The sequence below is a fragment of the Mustela erminea genome, chromosome 6, assembly GCF_009829155.1.
Source record: "Mustela erminea isolate mMusErm1 chromosome 6, mMusErm1.Pri, whole genome shotgun sequence".
Classification (NCBI taxonomy): Eukaryota; Metazoa; Chordata; class Mammalia; order Carnivora; family Mustelidae; genus Mustela; species Mustela erminea.
Genome location: NC_045619.1, coordinates 86,568,867 through 86,591,227, shown reverse-complemented (window position 1 = coordinate 86,591,227; position 22,361 = coordinate 86,568,867). Strand labels below are relative to the sequence as shown.

General features: G+C 49.3%; 1 protein-coding gene across 6 annotated transcripts in view; it reads left to right on the top strand.

Moving 5' to 3' along the window:
* The window catches only part of POU6F1 (POU class 6 homeobox 1), a 29,843-nt gene that overhangs the window by 2,245 nt on the left and 5,237 nt on the right, over positions 1–22,361 (top strand). The window contains exons 2-9 of one of the 6 annotated variants that reach the window (XM_032348211.1): positions 2,522–2,574; positions 10,171–10,264; positions 12,486–12,681; positions 17,251–17,372; positions 18,285–18,510; positions 19,029–19,291; positions 19,968–20,096; positions 20,718–20,921. In XM_032348211.1, the coding sequence (XP_032204102.1) occupies positions 10,217–10,264; positions 12,486–12,681; positions 17,251–17,372; positions 18,285–18,510; positions 19,029–19,291; positions 19,968–20,096; positions 20,718–20,921 (1,188 nt within the window). In that variant the 5' untranslated portion in view covers positions 2,522–2,574; positions 10,171–10,216. Of the gene's footprint in view, positions 1–1,815; positions 2,575–4,722; positions 5,524–8,693; positions 9,141–10,170; positions 10,265–12,485; positions 12,682–17,250; positions 17,373–18,284; positions 18,511–19,028; positions 19,292–19,967; positions 20,097–20,717; positions 20,922–22,361 lie in introns of those variants that run through there. The other 5 variants (XM_032348213.1, XM_032348215.1, XM_032348214.1 and 2 more) reach the window with 5 other exon arrangements.

Genomic DNA, 22,361 nt, shown 5'->3' with positions numbered 1-22,361 from the left:
GTTACCAATTTAATCCTTAGTAACCCATGAGGCTGGTACTATCCTTTAGCTCCATTTTACAAATAAGAAAATTGAGGCTTAGGGAGATTACTTGAGGGGAAGCAGTGCTCAATCTGGGTCTTCTGCCTTTAAGCTCCAAGCTCTTTCTGTGTCAGAATGAGGGTCAGTGAGGCCACAGAGGGAATAGGAGGGAAGCTGGATTGCCACATTAGGAAGGGGTAAGTGTGGTTAGGGTTCTCCAGAACTTATTGCTACTTCTTTGAAACAATTTTTTTTAATTGATTCCTCAGTAATGTATCTTTTTTTCTTTTAAAGATTTTATTTATTTATTTATTAAAGATTTTATTTATTTATCAGAGAGAGAGAGGGAGAGAGAGCGAGCACAGGCAGACAGAATGGCAGGCAGAGGCAGAGGGAGAAGCAGGCTCCCTGCCGCGCAAGGAGCCCGATGTGGGACTCAATCCCAGGACGCTGGAATCATGACCTGAGCCGAAGGCAGCTGCTTAACCAACTGAGCCTCCCAGGCGTCCCTTTATTTATTTATTTGACAGACAGAGATCACAAGTAGGCAGAGAGGCAGACAGAGAGAGGAGGAAGCAGGCTCCCTCCTGAGCAGAGAGCCGAATGCAGGACTCGATCCTAGGACCCTGGGATCATGACCTGAGCTGAAGGCAGAGGCTTTAACCCACTGAGCCACCCCGGCACCCCTCTTTGAAACAATTTTTAAGTAGTCCTAGAACTGTGAATGGGAACAAAAAAAAAATTGAAATAGGGTCTGTGTTTCAAGGGAGAAGGTAGGAAGTATGAGGAGGGCAAGTGATATGACCTGATTTCTTAGTTTATATTTTTGGCTCATAGACACACACACACACACACACACACACACACACACACACCCATTATGTACCAGGTATTATACTAGGCACTGGGGCATGTTAATAAGTGGGTGGATCTTCTTGGAGTTTACAGTCTAGTGGGGAAATACACCTACTCTTTATTTTTCACATTTCATTTGCCTCCTCCCTTCACCCTGCCTGGGATGAATCATGTTTGGGCACAAGGGCATGGGAACAGGAGGAGAAACTAAATCTAAATGTGTCTTTATTAAACTAGTGTTTACTGTTAGCCTATATATGTCTACGATTATACATGAGAGTTTGGAAAGGGGGAATTAAAGTTATTTACTGCTTTCCTATCTTTTTCTCCTTCACTTTTTTCTGGCCCATGTGAATGCCTAGCTGGTCTGTTAGCAGTTTACCAAGCTATTAATCTCTGCTTGTGGATGGAGGGCGGGGTGGGGAGGTGGAGAGGGTTGTCTGGAGGAGAACTGAGAGTTTTCATTTTCAATGTGTCCTGATCCTTGGGGCCCCAAATTGGCCCCTTACCATTACGGAGAGAAAGTTCTTTATTGTTATTGTTATTTGTTATTGTTAGGAGGATACCTGTCTGGGACATGTGAACACTGTGTTGAATTTTGAGTCTGCCATTGACTTTTCTGTGCCCTTGGGCAAGTCACCTGAGCTTTCTCTCCTTCCATTTCACTGTCAATAAAACTAGGATCATAATAAGAGCACCATGCTACGCATTTCACTTACACAATCTTGTATCACCGTTATAACAACCGCATATTTTCCCATTTAATCACTGTTTTAAAGATGAGGAAATTAGGGGTGCCTGGGTGGCTCAGTTGTTTAAGCATCTACCTTGGACTGGGGTTATGATCTCAGGGCCCCAGGTCAGGCTCCTTGCTACATGGAGAGTCTGCTTCTCCCCCTCCTTCTGCCCTCCAACCGGCTCCCACTAATGTGTGCACACTCTCTGTTTTGTTCTCTCCCAAATTAATAAATAAAATTTTAAAAAGAAAAAAAGATGAGGAAATTAAGCTTCGTAGAGGCTAAGATCACACCGAGATCATACAGCTATTTCATGGCCAAACTGGGATCTGAGTCTAGGTTTCCCTCCAAAGCCCATACCCTTACCTCTCTTTAATCCTCAACTTTCTATCTGTAAAAATGGGAGTAATAATAACCAATTGTCCCTAGTGTTTTATACAATAATTCTGAGGTAAGCTCTCTTATTATTTATCCCTGAGAAAACAGAAGTTACCTTCCCCCCATGTGGAAAGTCACACAGTTGGTTCGGTTTCAGTATGGGTTTGCACTATGGTGTGGGGGGCGCCGGTGTCAGAATTGAATAATAATAGTTAAGATACGTTGAACGCTTATGCCATTTACTGTCACACTAGCCCCGTTTCAAATATGGTAACTGAGGCATAGAGAGGTTAGGTCCTTGTCCAAGGTGTCACACTGAAGACATCTTAAAACTGAGAGATGAATCTAGCTTCTTAATTGCTGCACTAAACTCAAATGAGATAATGTATGTAAATTAGGATAATAGCTCCCATTTTCTGAGCCCTTACTGTGTGCCAGGCATCGATCTAAACTTTGACATGCATTAATTTATGCATTAATTTATTCAGTCCAACCCTATGAAGTTGATGCTATTTCTCTCATTTTTTCAGATGAAGAAACTGAGGCACCAAAGTTAAGGCATTTGTCCTGAGGCCCGCAGCTGGTAAATACCAAAGCTGGGATGATGAACCCTACAGTCTCTGTCTCCAGAGGGTGCTTGCTATAATACTATGTATAAAGGGCAGGGATCCCGATAAACTGTAAATGATTATTCTTCTTCAGCACGTGTAAGCAGGGAAATCTGTGTCCTGGGACCAGAAGTAGAGAAGGATGGAAGGGCATGCAGAAAATCCATCAGGCAGTAATGACTTAGAGGTGGAAGCCTCTTTGGAGTCTGGCAATTTAAGAAAAGGGCTGATTATAGTTGTATGCAGGGATGTGGTGGTGTTCCTTCACACCAGGTATGAAAGCTGTGTGGACCGGCGTGGCAGTGTTAAGTGGGGGAATTCTGGGCATCCTGGAAGGGAGAGCCTGTAGGATTTGGTGAAGGAGCAAATGTGAGCCATAAGCGAGAAGGCAAGGATGATGGCAAGGTTTTTGGCCTGAGCATCTGTGGAAAGATGAAGCTGCCCATAGGCCAAGATGGGGAAGGCTGCATGCAGGTGGAATGGGTTTGGGGGCGCCTGGGTGGTGCGGTCAGTTAAGTGTCTGACTCTTGATCTCAACCCAGGTCTTGATCTCAAGGTTGTGAGTTCAAGCCCCATGTTGGGCTCCGCATTGCACGTGGAGCCTACTTAAAAAAAAAGACAAAGAAATTAGGAGTTCGGTTTTGAACATGTTGAGTACGAGATGATATGAACAATTAGTAGGCATTTGGATATCTGAGGCTGAACTTCCCAGATACAGTCCCAATTTGATCCTTGTGTGACTCAGTGAGCCCATCTAGGGAGGAGGTAAAGCCTTGACGGCACCAGTGAGCTCAGCCCTAGTTCCCCATCTCTGCCAGTACCCTGCTGTCCTGTCATTGTGGCCTTTCTGAATAGCAGCTTTGCAAGAGGTAAGTGCAAACATGGTTTAAATACAAAAGAAGCCTAGAGCTGGAGATGCCGATGTGGACAAACAACCCTGAGAGAATTAAGTCAAATTTCTGAAAGGTGATTTCCCACAGTAAGTGTGGCTTTCTTTCAGCTGAATACAGGTAAAACTAATTTCAGCTTAACCAGCCATATTTTAGAGTCCACTGACCTCATGAAGAGGAGATGCCTGCTGCAAAATCGAATGTAGAGTGAGAAGGTATTTTACACCTTGAAAACCTCAACCACATGAAGTGTTAAGGGAGGGATGAAAACCACAGAAAGGAGTCTGTGTTAAAAGTAGGCATCCTGGGCCACCTGGGTCGCTCAGTGGGTTAAGCCTCTGCCTTTGGCTCAGATTGTGATCTCATGGTCTTGGGATCGAGCCCCGCATCGGGCTCTCTGCTCAGCAGGGAACCTGCTTCCCTCTCTATCTCTCTCTCTGCCTGCCTCTCTGTCTGCTGTCATTTCTGTCTGTCAAATAAATTAAAAAAAAAATCTTCAAAAGAAAAAGTCAGCATCCTGCACAAGAATTTCCATTTTCCTCCACATGGCGTAAGATTCTGCATACATAACATTTCATGTTGGAACCACGTGCCACCCTGGAACGAGGGAGAAGGGACCACCCCAGACTGCAGCAGGTATCCCTTCGGTGGATCCTCTAGCCCTTGTCTATCCACCATGACACTGAAACATACTGTACCACAGTTCTCTCTGTTTCCTTAACTCCATGTTAGACTGAAAGCTTCTTAACAAAGCCAGGAAAGGGTTTCTCCCCCGTTGTATCCCCAATGTCCAGCACGTATAGCCACTGAAATATTTGAATAGATGAAGGACGAAACATTTCAGGATTTTTCCTAATAGAATCTCAGGCTCCTCTAGGGGGTTTTGGATGTGTTTGAGATTTCTTTTTTTTTTTTTTTTTAAGATTTTATTTATTTGAGAGAGAGAGAGAGAGCATGGCAGGGGAGAGGTCAGAGGGAGAAGCAGACTCCCCGATGAGCAGGAAGCCCGATGTGGGACTTGATTCTGGAACTCCAGGATCATGACCTGAGCCAAAGGCAGTTGCTTAACCAACTAAGCCACCCAGGCACCCCAAGATTTACTTTTTTTTTTTAAGATTTTATTTACTTATTTGACAGGGAGAGAGCACAACCAGGGGGGACAGGCAGGCTCCCCGCTAAGCAGGGAGCCCAATGTGGGGCTCGATCCCAGGACGCTGGGATCAGGATCTGAGCCATCCAGGTGCCCTTGTTTGAGATTTCCTAATGCTCCTCCTGGGTGCCTTGGAACGTTGCTCTAAGCAGGTCCAAAGCAATTGCCAAAGGAGGTCCCCTGACTCCATCCCCTCCACTGGAACTCCTGGATGGTCCCAGACCTCTGGATTTTCGGATTGTGGGCAAATGCCTCGGCACCAACAGTTCACTCTCCCCTCAAGGTTACCTGTGTTTTTAGATGTTAGTCCAGGAAAGCGAGGGATAAATGAACTCTCTGGGAACCAACTGAGGTGCTTTGCCCGGTTTGAGTCAGGTGTGTTTCACTCGTCTCACTGGAGAAAGAAGACCCAGGAGGAGGCTCCAGGTGGGCTCTGGCTCCGGTCCCAGCTTTACCCAGAGCAGCTCCGCTGTGCTGTGTATGGTGTGGAGTTCTACTGCCGGAGTGATCACAGGAGCCCCTTCTCTTCAAACAGACCAAGGATCATCGCTTCTCACTGGCTCTCAGGCTGTGGACACGGCATGGCATCGTGAGCTTAAAGGAGGCCGTTCACCCCAGTCATTGGGGAACTGGTCAAAATACAAACTAAAGATGGCTGCTGTCTCGTCAGTGAGGCCAAGCACAGACTTAGGCTTGAAAAATGTGGAAAGTTCCTGGCAGGGGCCTGGGACCTGGTGCAGGGGAAAGTCTGCACAGATACTGAGCTAGGAAACACACAGGACAGCGTTCAGAGTCAAAATGCTGAGTGTCTGCAGATTGGAGAGGTGTTTCCATCACATGTATCTCTGATAGGAGCCATCTAAAGCCAAGACGAAGGGAGATGAGTAAGTTCTGGGGTCTGAGATGAGGGAGGCATTTGTCTCTGTACTGCATGCCTTTCTGGGGGGCAGAAGCCTGGTCAGTTGGTTGGTCAGAGTGTGCCTGTGTGTGGGCAGAGGCTCTGAGCCAGGACTGCCTTTTCCCTTGACACAAAGGACTAAATATTGAGGAACCAGGTCCACATAAGGTCATAGAATTTCGAGGATGGAAAGGATGTTAGGATTACCTGAGCCTCTGTACTGCTTAAATCCCCCTAATAACACAGTCACAAAGTGGACACTTGCTTAATCACTCCCTGTGAGTGGCCGTGGTTGGCCCCAAGGGACCAGTGGCCACAAGACTGGGAGCACACTTTAAGCCCCTCTTGAACAGATGGCCCTTGCCCCACAATGACTGGCTACGGATGCCTCCCACCTGAAGGCCTTTGGAATTGGAAAATCCTTTCCCCGTGAAATGTGTGTATCAAGCTATAATGGACCCAAATTTACTTTGCACACCTTTCCGCTCTGTTTTGTCTCTGCCTTTTATTTGAATTTGCAGATGACTTGCTAACTGACTTCTGTATGTTACAAATTTTTTGGCTCATCCCAGTTCCCATCCCAAAGTGGTGGTAAGTTGCCAAGTTGGCAAAACTCACAGAAGATTCCCATGTACAAAATCTGGAGGAGGACATCACCCAGGGATGAGGCCAGAGTCCCAGTGAGGGTGGAAGGTGCCTACTAGGTCTTCCAGCAAATTCCTCTCCCCTTTCTGCCCCACCTTGTCCTTCCTGAAGAGGGGAGCCTTATTTACTCCTTTTTCAAATTGCTAGGTGTCTTGAATTTCTTTTTTTTTTTTTTTTAAGATTTTATTTATTTATTTGACAGACAGAGATCACAAGTAGGCAGAGAGGCAGGCAGAGAGAGGGGGAAGCAGGCTCCCTGCTGAGCAGAGACCTCCCCCCACCCCCCGATGCAGGGCTCCATCCCAGAACCCTGGGATCATGACCTGAGATGAAGGCAGAGGCTTTAACCCACTAAGCCACCCAGGCACCCCAGTGTCTTGAATTTCTTGCCTTTCCTTTCATCCCTAAGCTAGATGGTTAGGGAAGGAAAGGGAGAAAAGGAACCTCGTGGTCCCCCTTGCCTTCTTGGCCAAGGAACATTCTGCCATAGAGTGAGGACCCTAAAACCTATGCCATAGAGTGAGGACCCTAAAACCTCTAAGCCAGCAATTACACTCTTAGGTACATATGCCAAAGAATTGAAAACAAGCGTTCAAACAAAAACTTGTACGGAAAAATTCACTGAAGCCCTATTCACGCAGCCAAAAGGTAGAAACAACTGAAACATCCATCGACTGATAAACAGATAAGCAAAATGTAATATATCCATACAGTGGATTTTTTTTCAAGACATGAGTTTAATTGCCTATTAGACCATCCAGATGGAAATATGTGGTAAATGAATGGAAATCAGGGTCACAAATTAGGAGAGAGGCAGGCATTTTTAGGCCAGTTTAGGTTTAGACATTCACCAGGTTGGACCTTTTTTTTTTTTAATTTAAAATAAAACTTTTTGCCATAATAAACAGAACAATGTATTAAAACTGACTTCCACAATTGTCCAAATTATTTAATCACGATTAAACTTTTTTTCACATTTCTTTAAATGTCACGCTTTCTTTGGCAAGTTTATTCAAAATACTGAATTTTCATTTTATGACTTAGTTTCTCTAAGAGTGCCCTACACTGATGGTCATCAGGATAACTTTCTCTAAGCCCTAATGGTTTATATCTTCCCTTTAAAATGCATAAGGATCTTCAAGGGTGGCTCAGTGGGTTAAGTCTCTGCCTTCTGCTCAGGTCATGATCTCAGGAATGGATGGGATCAAGACCCGCATAGGGCTCTCTGCTCCTCAGGGAGCCTGCTTCCTGCTGCTTTCTCTGCCTGCCTGCTTATGGTCTCTCTCATCTCTCTGTGTCAAATAAATAAATAAAGTCTTTAAAAAAAATAAAATGTATAAGTATCTTCAAAAAGTGTATAAATATCTTTTAATTACATTATCATTTTCAAAAAAATCCTAGGGGAAAATTATAAATTAAACACCGTTTTTTCCTTCATTTCTGCTGGAGTATAGCAATTGGTCATCTAACCCATAGTGGGCTAGCAGCTTAGCAAGGCTGAGTCTTGCTGCCAGTTTCAGCCGGCTGCCCATCATAAAGCAACAGCTGATTACAGCTTCTACACTCCTTTTGGAGCGACCCGTAACTGACACAAGTCCTTCTTTGGTCCGTACATAATGCTAGTTTCTGTCCCCGAAAAAGGTCTTCCTTTCCCTGAACCTGCTTCATCCAATTTTGCTTGTTCTTCATTTAATCCGTGTTTGGGACAGCCTCACTCACAAAACCGTTTTGGAGATCACCGTGTGACCCAGGATCGAGTGCATAGATCCACGTGCATCCATATCCTGAAACGTGTTTTATGGAATACGTCCTTTCTTCACCTTTGCGATCTATGTGTTTTAATTTTTTTTTTTTTTTTTTTTTTTTGGGGAGAGAGAGAGAGAGAGTGAGCATGAGAGGGGACAGGTCAGAGGGAGAAAGAGACTCCCCGCCAAGCAGGGAGCCGGATATGGGACTCAATCCCAGGACTCCAGGATCATGACCTGAGCCGGAGGCAGTTGCCCAGCCAACTGAGCCACCCAGGCACCCTAAAAATGTTCTTAAAATTACAAATAGTTTTTTTCTGGTGAAGATACTGGTTTCTTTGAAAAGGTCTGATAGGTTTACTTCATTCTCTACTTTAAGACATTTTACCATGCTGTAATAGGGATTAAATGAAGATCTTGTTTTCCTTACTCATGAAGTGTTGCACTTAATAGGTTTTTGTCTTGAACTGCTTGTGCGAGGAGGTGCTGGGTCAGGGCCTGGGCCAGGGGAGAACTCGGTAAAGTCACCTCTGAGCTTGATAAACTTTCCATCTTGGAAATTAAATCTCTATTTGCCTCTCCCTGAGCCCGCGCAGACACTGCCAGGAGCACACCCCCGCCCCCAATATTATCGGCTATTCCATAGCTATAAAAAGGATTAAAGTCTTGGTACATGCTACAACATGGATAAACCTTGGGAAAATTTTGCTAAATGAAAGAAGGCAGACATAAAGGCCATTTATTGTATGATTCCACTTATGAAATATGGAGACTAGACAAATCCATAAAGAAAAAAAGCAGATTCGTGGTTGCCAGAGGCTGGAGGTGGCAGAGAAAGGAAGTAACAGCTAATGGGGTTTCCTTTGGGGGATGATGAAAATATCCTGGAACTAAATTGTGGTGATGGGTGCACAATATTGTAAATCTATTATATTCTACTGAGTTTGACACTTTAAAATGGTTACAGTGGTGAATTTTACCTCAATCAATAAAATCATAAAAAAGGAAGACCGATCAACCCACCCACGGTTGAAAGAGGGAGAGAAAGATCTAGAATCTAGAACATGTCTCTGAATTTACTTTCCTCATCTGCACCTGGGTCATAATAATGCCCCCTTCCCCCAGCTGGCATGAATAATGAGCAGGAATAAGTGTTACATAAACACTTAGCAATAGAGGCTCTCAACTCAGTGTTAATTGCCTACTTTTCTATGTAAGTATCTAAACCTGTTTGTCCCCTTTATACCTTTATTTCTTTTTTTTTTTTTTAAATTTTTTTTTTTTAATTTATTTGACAGAGAGAGAGAGAGAGAGAGAGAGAGAGAGATCACAAGTAGGCAGAGAGGCAGGCAAAGGGAGAGAGGTGGAAGCAGGCCTCCGGCTGAGCAGAGAGCCCGATGTGGGGCTCGATCCCAGGACCCTGAGATCATGACCCGAGCTGAAGGCAGAGGCGTAACCCACTGAGCCACCCAGGCGCCCCTATACCTTTATTTCTTAATGACCCTACCAGTTTATGGCTCCAGCCAGCCAATCTGGTCTTCACAGGGGTTCCTCCCACTCCCTCTCCCTGCCTTTGGCCGCTGCTCCGAGATCTGGGAGGTTGTCCTGCCTCTGGTGTTAAAGGCCAGTAGTGTCCTTAGGCCACTGCCACAGAATCACTTGCGAGCTGATTTTGTGGGATCCACCTGCTGAATCAGACTCTCTGGGGATGCTTGCTTCAGGGGAATCTGGTGTCTGTATTTTTAGTAAGTGCTCTAGATGATGATCGTGCATATTCAGGTTGGGGACTACTGTTTTAATATATCCCTGTTTTCACCATCTCTCCCAGGAAGTCTGCTCAAACTTGTCAAAGTCTGCTCAAACTTCCCTGAGAAGCCCTCTGATTAGCCAGAGGGCTCCTTCCCTGTGTCTGAGGTTCTCAGTGTCCGGGCCAAAATCAGCTTGGGTTCTGCTGGGTCTGCCCTCTCCCTGCAGACTGGGGGAATCCCAGGGACAGATACCTGCCCTTCTCTTTCTTCTGGTCACCCTGGCTCCTCCTGAGTGTAGATCCTCCTGGGATGCTGTAGGAAGCGAGACGCTTTAGTTTTAAAGTCCTTAGAATCCTGTTTACTTCTATAGACACCTGAGAGAACTTAGGTTCGCTCTCTTCTTACCATTCTACTCCTGACTTTTCAAGGTGATACAGAAATTGTATGACTACATCACATCAGCCTTTGCTTTTCCTGTCCCATGTCATCCCACAGATGTGCTAGGTGTGGGCTGGCCCCCACCCGACCCTGACAACTGACCATGGATCCTGGAGCTGGGCCAGAGTCATCTCTGACTGTCAATGAGCAGGTATATGCTGGGGCAGGAAGAGGCGGGGGGAGTGAGGGTCATGGACCTCAGCGTGTGTCCAGGGGGAAGATTCCAGAGAACCCATCAGTACCTGTTTCTTACCAAATTCATGGTTACTTCACCCATCCAGATGTAGTTACCAGCTAGGATTTCTCATGGACTGAGTTCGGGCCTTTAAGCTGTGACTATATATGTATATATATATATATATATTTTTTTTTTTTAAGATTTTATTTATTTTTTTCAGGCAGAGAGAGAAAAAGGGAGAGGGGGCATGAGCTGGGGAGTAGGGGCAGAGGGAGAAGCAGGCTCCCCACTGAGCAGGGAGCCCAGGTGTGGGACTCTATCCAAGGACCCTGGGATCATAACCTGAGCCGAAGACAGACGCCTGACTGACTGAGCCACCCAGGTGCCCCTAAGCTGTTTCAAAAAAGTGAAATTAAAATATACAAATATGTATGGGGCACCTGGCTGGCTTGGTTGGTAGAGCATGTGACTCTTGATTTTGGGGTCGTGAGTTCACTTTACTCTTTAGAGTTTACTTTATGGGGCACCTGGGTGGCTCAGTGGGTTAAAGCCTCTGCCTTTGGCTCAGGTCATGATCCTGGGGTCCTGGGATCAAGGCCTGCATGGCGGGGGGGGGGGGGGGGGTCTCTGCTCAGCGGGGAGCCTGCTTCCTCCTCTCTCTCTGCCTGCCTCTCAGCCTACTTGTGATCTCTGTCTGTCAAATAAATAAATAAAATCTTAAAAAAGATAAAAATAGAGTTTACTTTAAAAAATAAATAAAAATTAAAAATATATATATACAAATATGTGTATATTTACATAAGGAAAGATTTGGGCATCATGTCATTTACTCTATTTTTTCTTATAATTTTTTGTAGTGAACATATTTATTATATCATTTTTTATTATTTATTTATTTTTTAATAAAGATTTTATTTATTTATTTGACAGAGAGAGATCACAAGTAGGCAGAGAGGCAGGCAGAGAGAGAGAGAAAAGGAAGCAGGCTCCCTGCTGAGCAGAGAGCCCGATGCGGGCCTCGATCCCAGGACCCTGAGATCATGACCTGAGCCGAAGGCATCGGCTTAATCCACTGAGTCACCCAGGCGCCCTATTATATCATTTTTTAAAAAGAAACAAAAAGACTAACATCTCTTAAAATATAATCAGACTGAAGTCCCTCACAGGTCGAGTTTGCATCGGAGAGGGAACTGCTTTTGGAAGTGTATTTCCCTCATCCTTCCTTGATGGGTTACATTGTCACTTTTTCCAGCAGTCTCTGGCTGGATTCAGTTTTCAGGCTTCAGCACTGTGTGGTAGGAATGCCTTCAGGTACAGGCCAAGTGCAAGGCAGGCCCAACAGAACTTTTGAGTACACAGTGTCCCTGACTCTTGAATGGCCCGATTGAAAGCCAGTCAGTGCTGGAGGTAAAGAGCCAAGGAGTGCTGGCTGTTTGAGCAGGAGATGACCAGAGGTTCTGAGGAGGCCCTGGGTGCTGCCTACACCCCTGGGTGTGGAAGCTCCCTTCGAGGTGGGAGCACGCCCACAGATGGCACGACTGGACCTGCAAAGCTGCCACCTCCAGGATTCCTGACCCACATTTCAGGAAGTTAGTGCACAGGGAAATCTTGGCCTTTCTTCCCTGGGGTTTGGGAAATAAAGGAATCATGAGCTTAGAACGTTTCTCGACAATGTGGAGCTTTCATTTTCCACCCCCTATATCTTTGAGGGAACTTCTATATGGTTTCAACAGAAGTGAAGAGGGATTTGCTTCTTGGCCCAGCTTAGCTGTGGATGCTGTGTCAGGGGCCTTCCTCAGTGCACTCCAATATCCTAGCAACTGAGAGGACATCCTTGCAAGGCTGTGGGTTAGGCCACTTACCACTCCCTGAACTGAGTCCCTAAAGGGGGGCACATAGAAATATCCCCAAGTGTTTTGGTTCTATGGGGCTTTTTTCAGCCCATGTCAAGTCCTTCCCCTGTCACCAGGCTCCCAGGTCCTTTCAGAAGCTCCTCTCCTGGAATCAAGGAGCTGCAGCCTGCTCCAGGCTGTGGAATTGGCCCAGAGCACGCAGCCCTCAGGCGGGAGGTCGAGTCTTGGAGGGCCGACCTTCTCCGCTCTCCCCTAACCGAACCCAGAGCTCTCCTCCCCGGGAGCTAGACCAGCCGCTCCGCCCGCTCCGCGCCAGTGAAGTCCCTGTGCTATGTTTGCAGGTCATCGTGATGTCAGGCCACGAGACCATCCGCGTGCTGGAAGTTGGAGTGGATGCCCAGATCTCGGCCGAGGAGGAAGGCAAAGGGCTGGAGGGCATGGCTGCTGAGGGCTCCCAGAACAGAGGCCCTGGTGAAGCCAGTGAACCTGCTGGTGAAGCCGGGCCAGACAACCCAGACTCTTCTGCAGAGGCAACGGGTACGAGGCCATCGCTCCCATCAGGCACTGCTCTACCTGAGTCCCTTCCTCTGGCTCCTTGGAGAGCCAGCATGAATCCCTGGGCCTAGGCAGCCTTTGGGTCTTGTCTTCCTGTCCTCTGGACAGCCTCTGGCCACAGCTATCCATCTGCTTAGCTGCTAGGGCTGTGGTGTCCTCCTTGTCCCTGGAGCTCTAGATCTGGTTTCAATCACTTCCACACCTGAGCAGGGATGGGCCAGGGTGAGGTGGGCAGAGAGAGGCAAGGCTCAGTTGAGGGGATTGAATTCACCTCAGAGAGGGAGGGCTCTAGGTCTCAGCCAGCCCAATGCAGAAAGTACTAGACCTTCAGGATCCTAACAGCCCTTCCAGGAGGCCCTGTCAGGAGGTTCCAGCAGCTGCGGGTAGGAGGGCATGTTACTTACCCAGGACTAAGGGGTTGGGTTCTGTGGGACGTTACAGAATCCTAGCTCCTTACTTCCTGCTGGGCTGCTGTGAGTCAAACCTGGGATCTTACTTCTTTTCTTTTTTTCTTTAATTTCTCTTTTTTTTTTTTTTTAAGATTTTATTTATTTATATGACAGAGAGAAAGCGAGAGAGGGAACACAAGCAGGGGGAGTGGGAGAGGGAGAAGCAGGCCTCCCACTGAGCAGGGAGCCCAGTGCAAAACTTGATTCCAGGACCCTGGGAGCCAAAGGCAGACACTTAACCGACTGAGCCACTCAGGCGCCCCTGAGCTGCCCTCTGAAAAACAACTTTAGGGCAAGAGTGTGATTCTCTTGTACCGGGAATGGAGAGAGATGATCCCCCCCTGCACAGTCTCCCCTAATACCCTGCAGGGTAGCTGTGACACGACTAGGGAGGGCTGTTCTAGAGACTGGGATGGTGCCAGGTGTGGCTCTCTGGCCATGGGGCATCCTTTCCTGGATTTTCCTCACTGATACCTTATGGAAGAGACATCTTTTGCTGGAAACCTGGGACCTGGGACTTCCCTAGTCATCCCTGACCCCAGAACTCCAAGATACATCTCCCTGAGCTGCTGCTTATCTCCCCTTCCCTAGATCTCTGGGCTGATAGGAGTGGACCCAGAGGAGGAGCCAAGAAGAGAACAAATGAGGACAGGCTTTAGGGATTTCGAGCAACTCCTGAATAAGAAACCTGCAAGGCCTCACATCCCTTGCTCTACCCACATTCATTTGGGACCCTAGTAACCTAGGATTTTTTCTCTTTTTGAATAAAGGAATGGCAAGAGACATGACCATTCTCCCCTAGCCTGGAAATGCTCTACTCCATGTTGAGGCCAGGGTGGGCATTTCCTGGTCCCATGGGGGCAGTGCCCTGGAGAGCAGGCAGTCAAGACAAGGATGTTACACCTGGCCCCCCTCTTCTGATTCCTTCCCATGGTGGGGGTGGAGCCCTTTTTCAGAAAATTCGGGAGGTTTATCCCAGGTTTATCCACAGTGTCCTGATTTCCCTTTTTTTTTTTTTTTTTAAAAGATTTTATTTATTTATTTGACAGAGAGAGAGATCACAAGTAGGCAGAGGCAGGCAGAGAGAGAGAGAGAGGAGGAAGCAGTCTCCCTGCTGAGCAGAGAGCCCGATGCGGGACTCGATCCCAGGACCCTGGGATCATGACCTGAGCCGAAGGCAGAGGCTTAACCCACTGAGCCACCCAGGCGCCCCTGATTTCCCTTTTTACTCTTTTTTCTTTTTTCTTTTTTTTTAAGAGGAGTGTGGGGGAGGGGCAGAGGGAGAGAGAGAATCTTAAGCAGGGTTATGCTCAACCCAGAGCCTGATGTGGGGCTCAATATCAGGACCCTGAGATGGTGACCTGAGCTGAAATCAAGGGTCGGACACTTAACTGATGGTACCATCCAGGCTCCCCATCCGTTTTTACCCTTTAATCTGTCTTCCATATCTCCTTTCTTCTGGTGCCTTGATTCTGTTCCTTGTTCAAACCTGCTCTCAGAAATGGATCCTAAATCAACTATTTATACCCTAGCATGAGTGTTTATGGTAGCGCGTGTTTTCTTCCAGAGGTTTGTATATTTAGGCCTTTCATGAAAGTCCTGTTCTTTGTAAGGGAAATTTTAGTTATCATCTAGAAGGAAAGGAAGGCATTTTGACAGTACCACCTAAGAAGCTGCCAACGTAGACTGTGGCCTTGCTAGTCTTTCTAGATACGCAATAGTAAGAAGAGTTTCCTCTTCAAACAAAACTAAGTAATGGGAAACTTTTTCAGGATGAAAAAGATCGCGTGATTTATATCACTCTAAATTACTATCCTGTCCTTGTCACAGGTATGTATTTTTATGGTCGTGACCACCAAGGGTAGACTATAATAGGACACTTACCACCATATTATTCATAGGCCGATTTCCTTTTTTTTTTTAAGTAAACTTTTTTTTTTTAAGATTTTATTTATTTATTTGAGAGAGAGAGAGTATAAGAGGGGAGAGAGTCAGAGGGAAAAGACTCCCCAACTGAGCAGGAAGCCCGATGCGGGACTCGATCCTGGGACTCCGGGATCATGACCTGAGCTGAAGGCAGTCGCTTAACCAACTGAGCCACCCAGGCACCCCCATTTCCTTTACTGGCATAGATTCACACACCTGATTCTGGGCTTTGCTGTTGACAAACTGTTTGGGTTTTCATTGTCATAACCAATGCTACATTGAGTATTGAGTGCCTTTGTTCTGGTCCTTTGAGAATTTTTTTTTTTTTTTTTTAGATTTTATTTATTTATTTGACAGAGAGAGATCACAAGTAGGCAGAGAGGCAGGCAGAGAGAGGGGGAAAACAGGCTTCCCGCTGAGCAGAGAGCCTGATGTAGGGCTCGATTCCAGGACCCTGGGATCATGACCTGAGCCGAAGGCAGAGGCTTAACCCACTGAGCCACCCAGGCGCCCTGAGAATTTTTTTTCTTTGAGGTATAGTCCACTGGGATTCCTTTTGAAAAGAAGTCAGATGTATGTGTAGGAGGAAGTCATCTCGTGGGAAAATACAAAATCTCTCAATGAGAATTCAAGTAATTGGTGAGAAGGTACCACATACCTGTTAAGCCAAAAAAGTAAATAGTGATAAGACCTAAATTGGGGGCATGGTGGAGAAATGGGGACATTATTGACAGTACTGTGAATTAGTTCAGTCTTTCTGAAATGCAGTCTCACAGGAAAGGACCTAAGCTAAAGGCAGTCAGCCCTAAATGGATGCAAACCCTTGGACCCTGGGTCCTACCTGGGAAATAAATCCTAATAAAATGAATATCTCCTTTCTTTAGATAGTAAGCTTTTCACCATCATGTTAATCACATTCCCATTTTCCCACTTTCCTTTTTTTAATTTTATAAAATTTTGTCAAGCAACATCTTTTTTAAATTTTCATAGATTCAAAATATCCCTGTGCTCTCTGATTTTTTCCCAGTGGGTAGAACTGTATTTCCCTTCCGTGGGTGAGATAAACCTGCCATTTAATTTTCTGTTTGAATTTTAGAAGGCTTTCGTTGTTGCCTATGTGTCTCCTTATTTCCTTAAACAATTGGATTTTTTGTCATTGTATACTGTGGACATCACAGTCCTGAGTTAGGTTGCTGCCTTTCCTGATTAACAGAGGGTCTGGGAATGCTGGGTTGGAAGTTTATCTATTCCATGCTATGTCACAAGTGAGCTTAAAAGAAAGAAGAGAGAGTTCGCTGCCTCCACTCCCGGGCATTCTGATCGGAGAGGCCTTGATTAGGGCCTAGAAGTCTATGCCCATCCCGTATTAAGAAGCCACCAATCTGGTCTAAGCTCCATCACCCCATCCGTAGTCTCACCACGTGTTAAATAATAAGCCCCCTCCTCATTGTTCTGTGGCTTTGAAGAGGTTTCCTGGTGGGGGTCCCCAATACCTATGTCAAGGGAGCAGGAGGGGGCTTTAATGTGGGCGAAAAGCTCCAGTTCAAGCTCAGTGAAGCTTCTCTTCTGGATGTCAGACCTCAGGCCCCGGCAGAGAAACATTGCCCAGCCTGGAGCGCCCCTGGGTTCCGGAGTCCAGTTTTCGGGGCCTGTCACTTCAAGGACTTGCCCTTACGGGAATCCTGGTAGCCTTCCCCCAGGCTAGCAGCTGCTTCCAAAAAGTAGTCCACAGGTGTTGTGAACGGTGATTCCATTACCGGATGAGCCAAGGAGAGTTGCTCCCATCTGTTCTAGGTCCCTCCCTCCCCGCCAGCCTTCACTGCAGGCCCTTCTACTGATTATGTGATAGGTCACCTTGTCCTAAGGAACCGGGAAATAGAAACTGAGAGCCAGCTGTGCACAGGCCTGCGTTTACTTCGACTAGAGGTGGGAAGAGGGTGACCTACCTTGCAGGTCGGGTACAGGGCGCGCCGGCCTCCTGTTCTCGAGACTGGCAGCACTGGGGGAAGTGGTCCCTCCCGGGCCAGGGAAGGCCAGCGATTGACCTGGGGTTATGCAGAAGTACAGTGTGAGGCTGAGAGTTGCCACCTCAGGGTGCAACCAGACACTCTACGCCGGTGACCCCTGTGCATGTACCAGGCTCACTCCTTGTCCTTTCTCTCCATGCCACGTGAAGTGAAGTCTCTCCCGGGGATCCCTCCGAGCCCTGCCCCTGCCGTTGCCACCTTCAGCCAAGCCCCGAGCCAGCCTCAGGCATCCCAGACGCTGGCGCCCCTCGCTGTACAAGCTGCCCCCCAGGTAAGGGCCACCCAGGGAGCTGAGCAGCGGGCCCTGGGCAGGAGCGAAGCATGGGACAGCCAACGTGGGGTGGCCACGGGATCTGGGAATTTCACGGGCAGAACAGGGAAGGGGCTGTGGCTTAGAGGAGGGCTTCCCCTTCGAGGTACCCCTGACCTGTCCCCTACCCCAGATCAGGCCTTCTGGGAAGATCAGATGTGTGTTTGCCAAGTCTTATCCCTCAGCCCAGCAAGGACTGTAGGTAGGGATAACATTGACTCTTTGGTACCCCAGGTATCTCTGTTTAATCTCATGACTAAATGAGCGGGTGCCCTTGTCAGCCCCTCCAGTGGATGCCTGGAAGAGTTAATAGGTCATTCAGAGTCCTCTTTTAGAGCCAGGGGGCAGCCCCAGCACTGTGAAAAGCTACCTCCTGGATCCCCGAGCCGTGCTGAGCTCCGTGTGGCCTTCTGCTTCAGGCACAGATCCGCTGGGCACCTGGCAGGGGTATCTTCCATCAGAGCTTCCCAGAGGCCTCAGTAGGCCCTTGACCACTTGGTTCCACCAGCCCCCACCCCTGCTTCCTGGCCACAAAGCCCATGTCCTGTGGCTAAGGGCCCAGGAAAGGCCTAGGAGCCGACAGGCCATGCCTGGGCCCCTTTGGTTATGCTGTGAGCAGGGCCAGGCCCTGTCTCCAAGGGGGGTGGGCAGCTTCTCTGAAGGCAGGCTGGTCAGGTCCAGGCAGCCCCTCAGGGTTGGGCCTCTGGCTAGGGCTTGTCTCTTCCCCACCCTCATGTGGCCTTCCCCCCCACCCCCCATGCCCTCAGAATGCGTTGTTTGTGCTCATCCGGGTCCTAGAGACCCGGCGTTTGCGCTGTCAATGTTGATTTTTTATTTTTTCTTTTCTTTTTGAAATCTTGTTTGCTTTTGCAGGTCTTGACTCAGGAAAACTTAGCCACAGTTCTGACAGGAGTTATGGTTCCAGCAGGGGCAGTTACTCAACCTCTTCTTATCCCCATCAGTATTGCAGGTCAAGTGGCTGGTCAGCAGGGGCTGGCCGTGTGGACAATTCCTACAGCAACCGTGGCCGCCCTCCCAGGACTGACAGCTGCTTCTCCCACGGGGGGAGTTTTCAAGCCACCTTTAGCCGGTCTGCAAGGTAACGGCCACTCTCCCCAGGACTGCACCAGGCCCCCCCACCACCCTATACTACTCTCCCTGCACGCGCGCTGGCCATGTTGGACTCAGAACCCGCGGCCCACCGGGGCCCCAGCCCTGGAGTCTGGATCCGGTGTCCCAGGCACCCAGCCACAGAGCTGCAGCACCACCTCGGGACTCGAGGCCATGACACCGTGCTGGCCCAGCAGGCCTCTCTTACTTCAGCCAACTGAGACTGCCCCTCTCCCCCCACGCCAGAATTCACCCCATGACCAGCCTCGGGAGAAGGACCGCAAGAAGATTCATCTTCTGGTTTTGAACCTCCAACACCTCCAGGCCCAAGGGAGGGGGGATGAGAGATGTTGTTCTGTGCAAGGATCAAGGGAATCGCAGCCGCCTGTCCCCTCTGCCCCGCGGTCCCAACTCCCCCTCATCCTTGCGCCAGATCCCCTGGGATTGGAGCCGCTCTGGGGCTGCGGCTGGGCGTTTGAGCACCCCTGTCTCTGCCTTGCTCCGTAGCAGCTGCCGTGCTGAACGCCGCGCTCCCGACACCTGTCCAAGCTGTCCCGCCGCAAGCGCCAGCACAGGCCTCGTCGCCCACCCAGCCCCGGCCAGCAGCCCCGCCCCAGACGCTGTTCCAGACCCCACCGCTGCTGCAGACCACACCTGCCATTCTCCCGCAGCCCCCTGCTGCCACCACGATGGCTCCCACACCCAAGCTGGCGGACAACCCCCCACAGATCACCGTCCAGCCTGCGGGCTTCGCGCTAAGCCCGGGAATTGTAAGCCGCTGCCCTCACCCAGGGCTGACCAGGGATGGACCGAATCTCGGGCCAAGGGTGGAACTGGCCCTTCCCACAGGGGAGGAAGGAGGTGGAGGACCAGCCCCCTGAATACGGCTCTTTTCCAACACATCGGCAGAGATGGCTCCCTTGGAGGCCTTCTCCTTACATCTGCCAGCCCGTCCGTCCCAGACAAGAGCGGACAGCCTCCGCCAAGAGGGCTGGGCCAGTTCTCCAGAACCTGAACCACTGGATCGGCCTTGGAGGGTGGGATGGTGTTTAGGGTAGCACGCTTGTGAGCTCTGGCTAATGTGGAGCTGGAGGTGTCGGCCCCACCAGTGTCTATCCAGTGTGGCTCCTGGCTTGGCAGGGGAGCTGTTAGATGTGACCAGAATCACATCGGTCCCTCCCGTCTGGACTTTCTGTCCTCCCAGGCCCGGCCTGAGAGATTAGCCAGAGTTACCCTTCCCTGGTGGCAGCCCCACCCCTCCCCACCAGCCCCCTACAGCCCTGGGCCCTGGATGCTCTTTAGCTGGTGGACCTGGGCCTACAGCCCACATTCACATCTGCCCAGCACCTGTATCGCCCCGACCCGCCAGCCCTCAGCCTTCCCCTCTCTGCCTTGGGCTCTTTCTTGCTCCTTGGCCTCTGAGCAAGGCTCTTTCTCCACCCACAGATCAGTGCTGCTTCCCTCGGGGGACAGACCCAGATCCTAGGCTCCCTCACTACCACTCCAGTCATTGCCAACGCCATCCCCAGCATGCCGGGGATCAGCAGTCAGATCCTCACCAACGCTCAGGGACAGGCAAGTGGTCAAAGGCAGGGCTGAGGGTTGGGGGCTGAGGAGAAGCCGGGGTTGGGGCAGGGGGGAAGATGACACATGCTAAGGGTTAGAGAAACTTGAGCAGGGTGTCCTGTCCCTCATGTGGCAGCCACCTACTGATGCTGAGCTCAGGCAGGGGTGTAGCCACTCCCCTGCCCTCTAGGGACTCCCTCTAGTTGGGTGGCTTTCTTTTGTGGATCCCCCACTTTGTGGCCCCTCTCTGTGTCAGGTGCCTTCTCATACATGACGTCACCTCACTTTGAGTACAGGCCTACCAGGTGCAGATTCTCATTCCCCTTTCACAGGGGAGAAGGCTGAGGTACAGAGAAATGAAGCCACCTGAGAAAATGTGGCGGGGCAGGGATTTGCAACCAGGACTGTGATTCATGGGTGGACCTCTTCCTGCCCCGCCACAGCTCTGGAGGTGGAATAAAGGCGACAGCTCCTAGAGGATGAATCCTCTTTACTGATGAGGAAACTGAGGTCCAGAAGGGTGAAATGATTTGTTTAAGTCCCTTTGCTTGCCAGTGCGGGGTTTTGGGTTGGGGGCGGGACTGGGCACTGGCCTCACCCCCCCGGGGTCCCTGCGTTGTCTTCTCCCAGGTTATTGGAGCCTTGCCGTGGGTAGTGAACTCGGCTAGTGTGGCAGCCCCAGCTCCAGCCCCGAGCCTGCAGGTCCAGGCTGTGACCCCCCAGCTGTTGTTGAATGCCCAGGGCCAGGTGATTGCAACCCTGGCCAGCAGCCCCCTGCCTCCACCTGTGGCTGTCCGGAAGGCAAGCACGCCTGAGTCCCCCGCTAAGAGTGAGGTACAAGGGCTGGGTTGGGGTGAGGGCAGGGGTTGGGGGGGGTGGGCGGCAGGCAAGGTTGTCTGGCGTGGGCTGCCTCCCTTGAGACTGTGGGGCAGGACAAGGTAGTCTTCTGAGGTCCCTGGGAAACAGGGCACCTCTCCAAAGTGAGGGGAAATCCCAGGGTAGAAGGCACAAGCGAGTCTGCTCATAGTCTGTCCAGGGAAGGAGCACCCCCTAGCTCTCCCCACACACATCCAAGATGCATCTTTGTGCCCTCAGAGGCCAGTGGCGGCGTGCTGAGAAGGCCAAGGAGGTGGTCAGAGTAGACGGAGCCTTGATTAGGCCTTGATTAGCTCCAGGATGAACAGACCACCAGAAGAGGCCCAGAGAGTGATTCTGCACCTCCTCCCACTTCACCCCTTCACTCTGCACTGTGGCTTTGATGATTCCTTTATTTGTTCGTTCCAGGAGCAGTGTTTGAGTGCTTACTGTATTCCAGGTGCTGACGATCTAGAGATGAGTAAGATGGACTTCCTAGCCTTACTTAGATAGCCCAGCGCTGGAGATGGCTGCAAGCCAGCGGGACTAGGATTATGATAGGGACTTGATAAGGTGCTGTGGGGAGCTGGAGAAGGGAGCGCCTGACAGACTGGGGAGTTCAACAAGGCTTCCTAGAGAAGGGACGGTGACCTAACCCAAAGGGATGAGTAGTGGGACTACCTTTACATAATTGCAGGAATGATAACGTGCCAGACAGAGCAGGGGTTCTCAAACGGGAGTGGGTGCCAGAACCACCCGGAGGGCTTGTTGGAATGCAGATTCCCAGCACATGCACACATGTTCCCCCACCCCTGAAGTTCTTATTCAGCAGGGCTGGAGTGGAGCCCAAGAGTTTGCATTTCTGGCAAGTTCTCAGGCAATGTCGAGGCCATGACTCTCAAATGCGGTGTGCTGCTTCCAAACTTTGTGAATAACCCCTTAGCCTCCTCTGTAGCATGGAGATTCTCAGAGTGCCAATTCAGAAGGTTATGAATGTTAACGGGCACGTTATACATGAGGCAGTTAACACTCTGGTACACAGGAAGCACCGGGAAAATGGTGCTTTTATTTCATCACTGTTATTATGTAGGAAGGGTTTTTAGTAGGGAAGCAGCTAGATGCGTATTAAACAGAAATTATCCAGGTGGCAGGGGGAGGGGGGCGTGCCTGGGTGGCCCAGTCAATTAAGGATCTGACTCTTGGTTTCAGCTCAGGTCTTGATCTCGGGGTTGTGAGTTGAAGCCCCACGTTGGATCCACACTGGACATGGAGCCTACTTTAAAAAAAAAAAAAAAATTAGCTCTTGTCCAGGTGGAGCTAGGAACTGAACCATGGTGAGACTTGAGTCCTTGTTACCTGTTAGGAGGCAGCCGAAACAGTTCTAACAAGAAATGAGGAGCCCTGACCAAAGGCTAATAA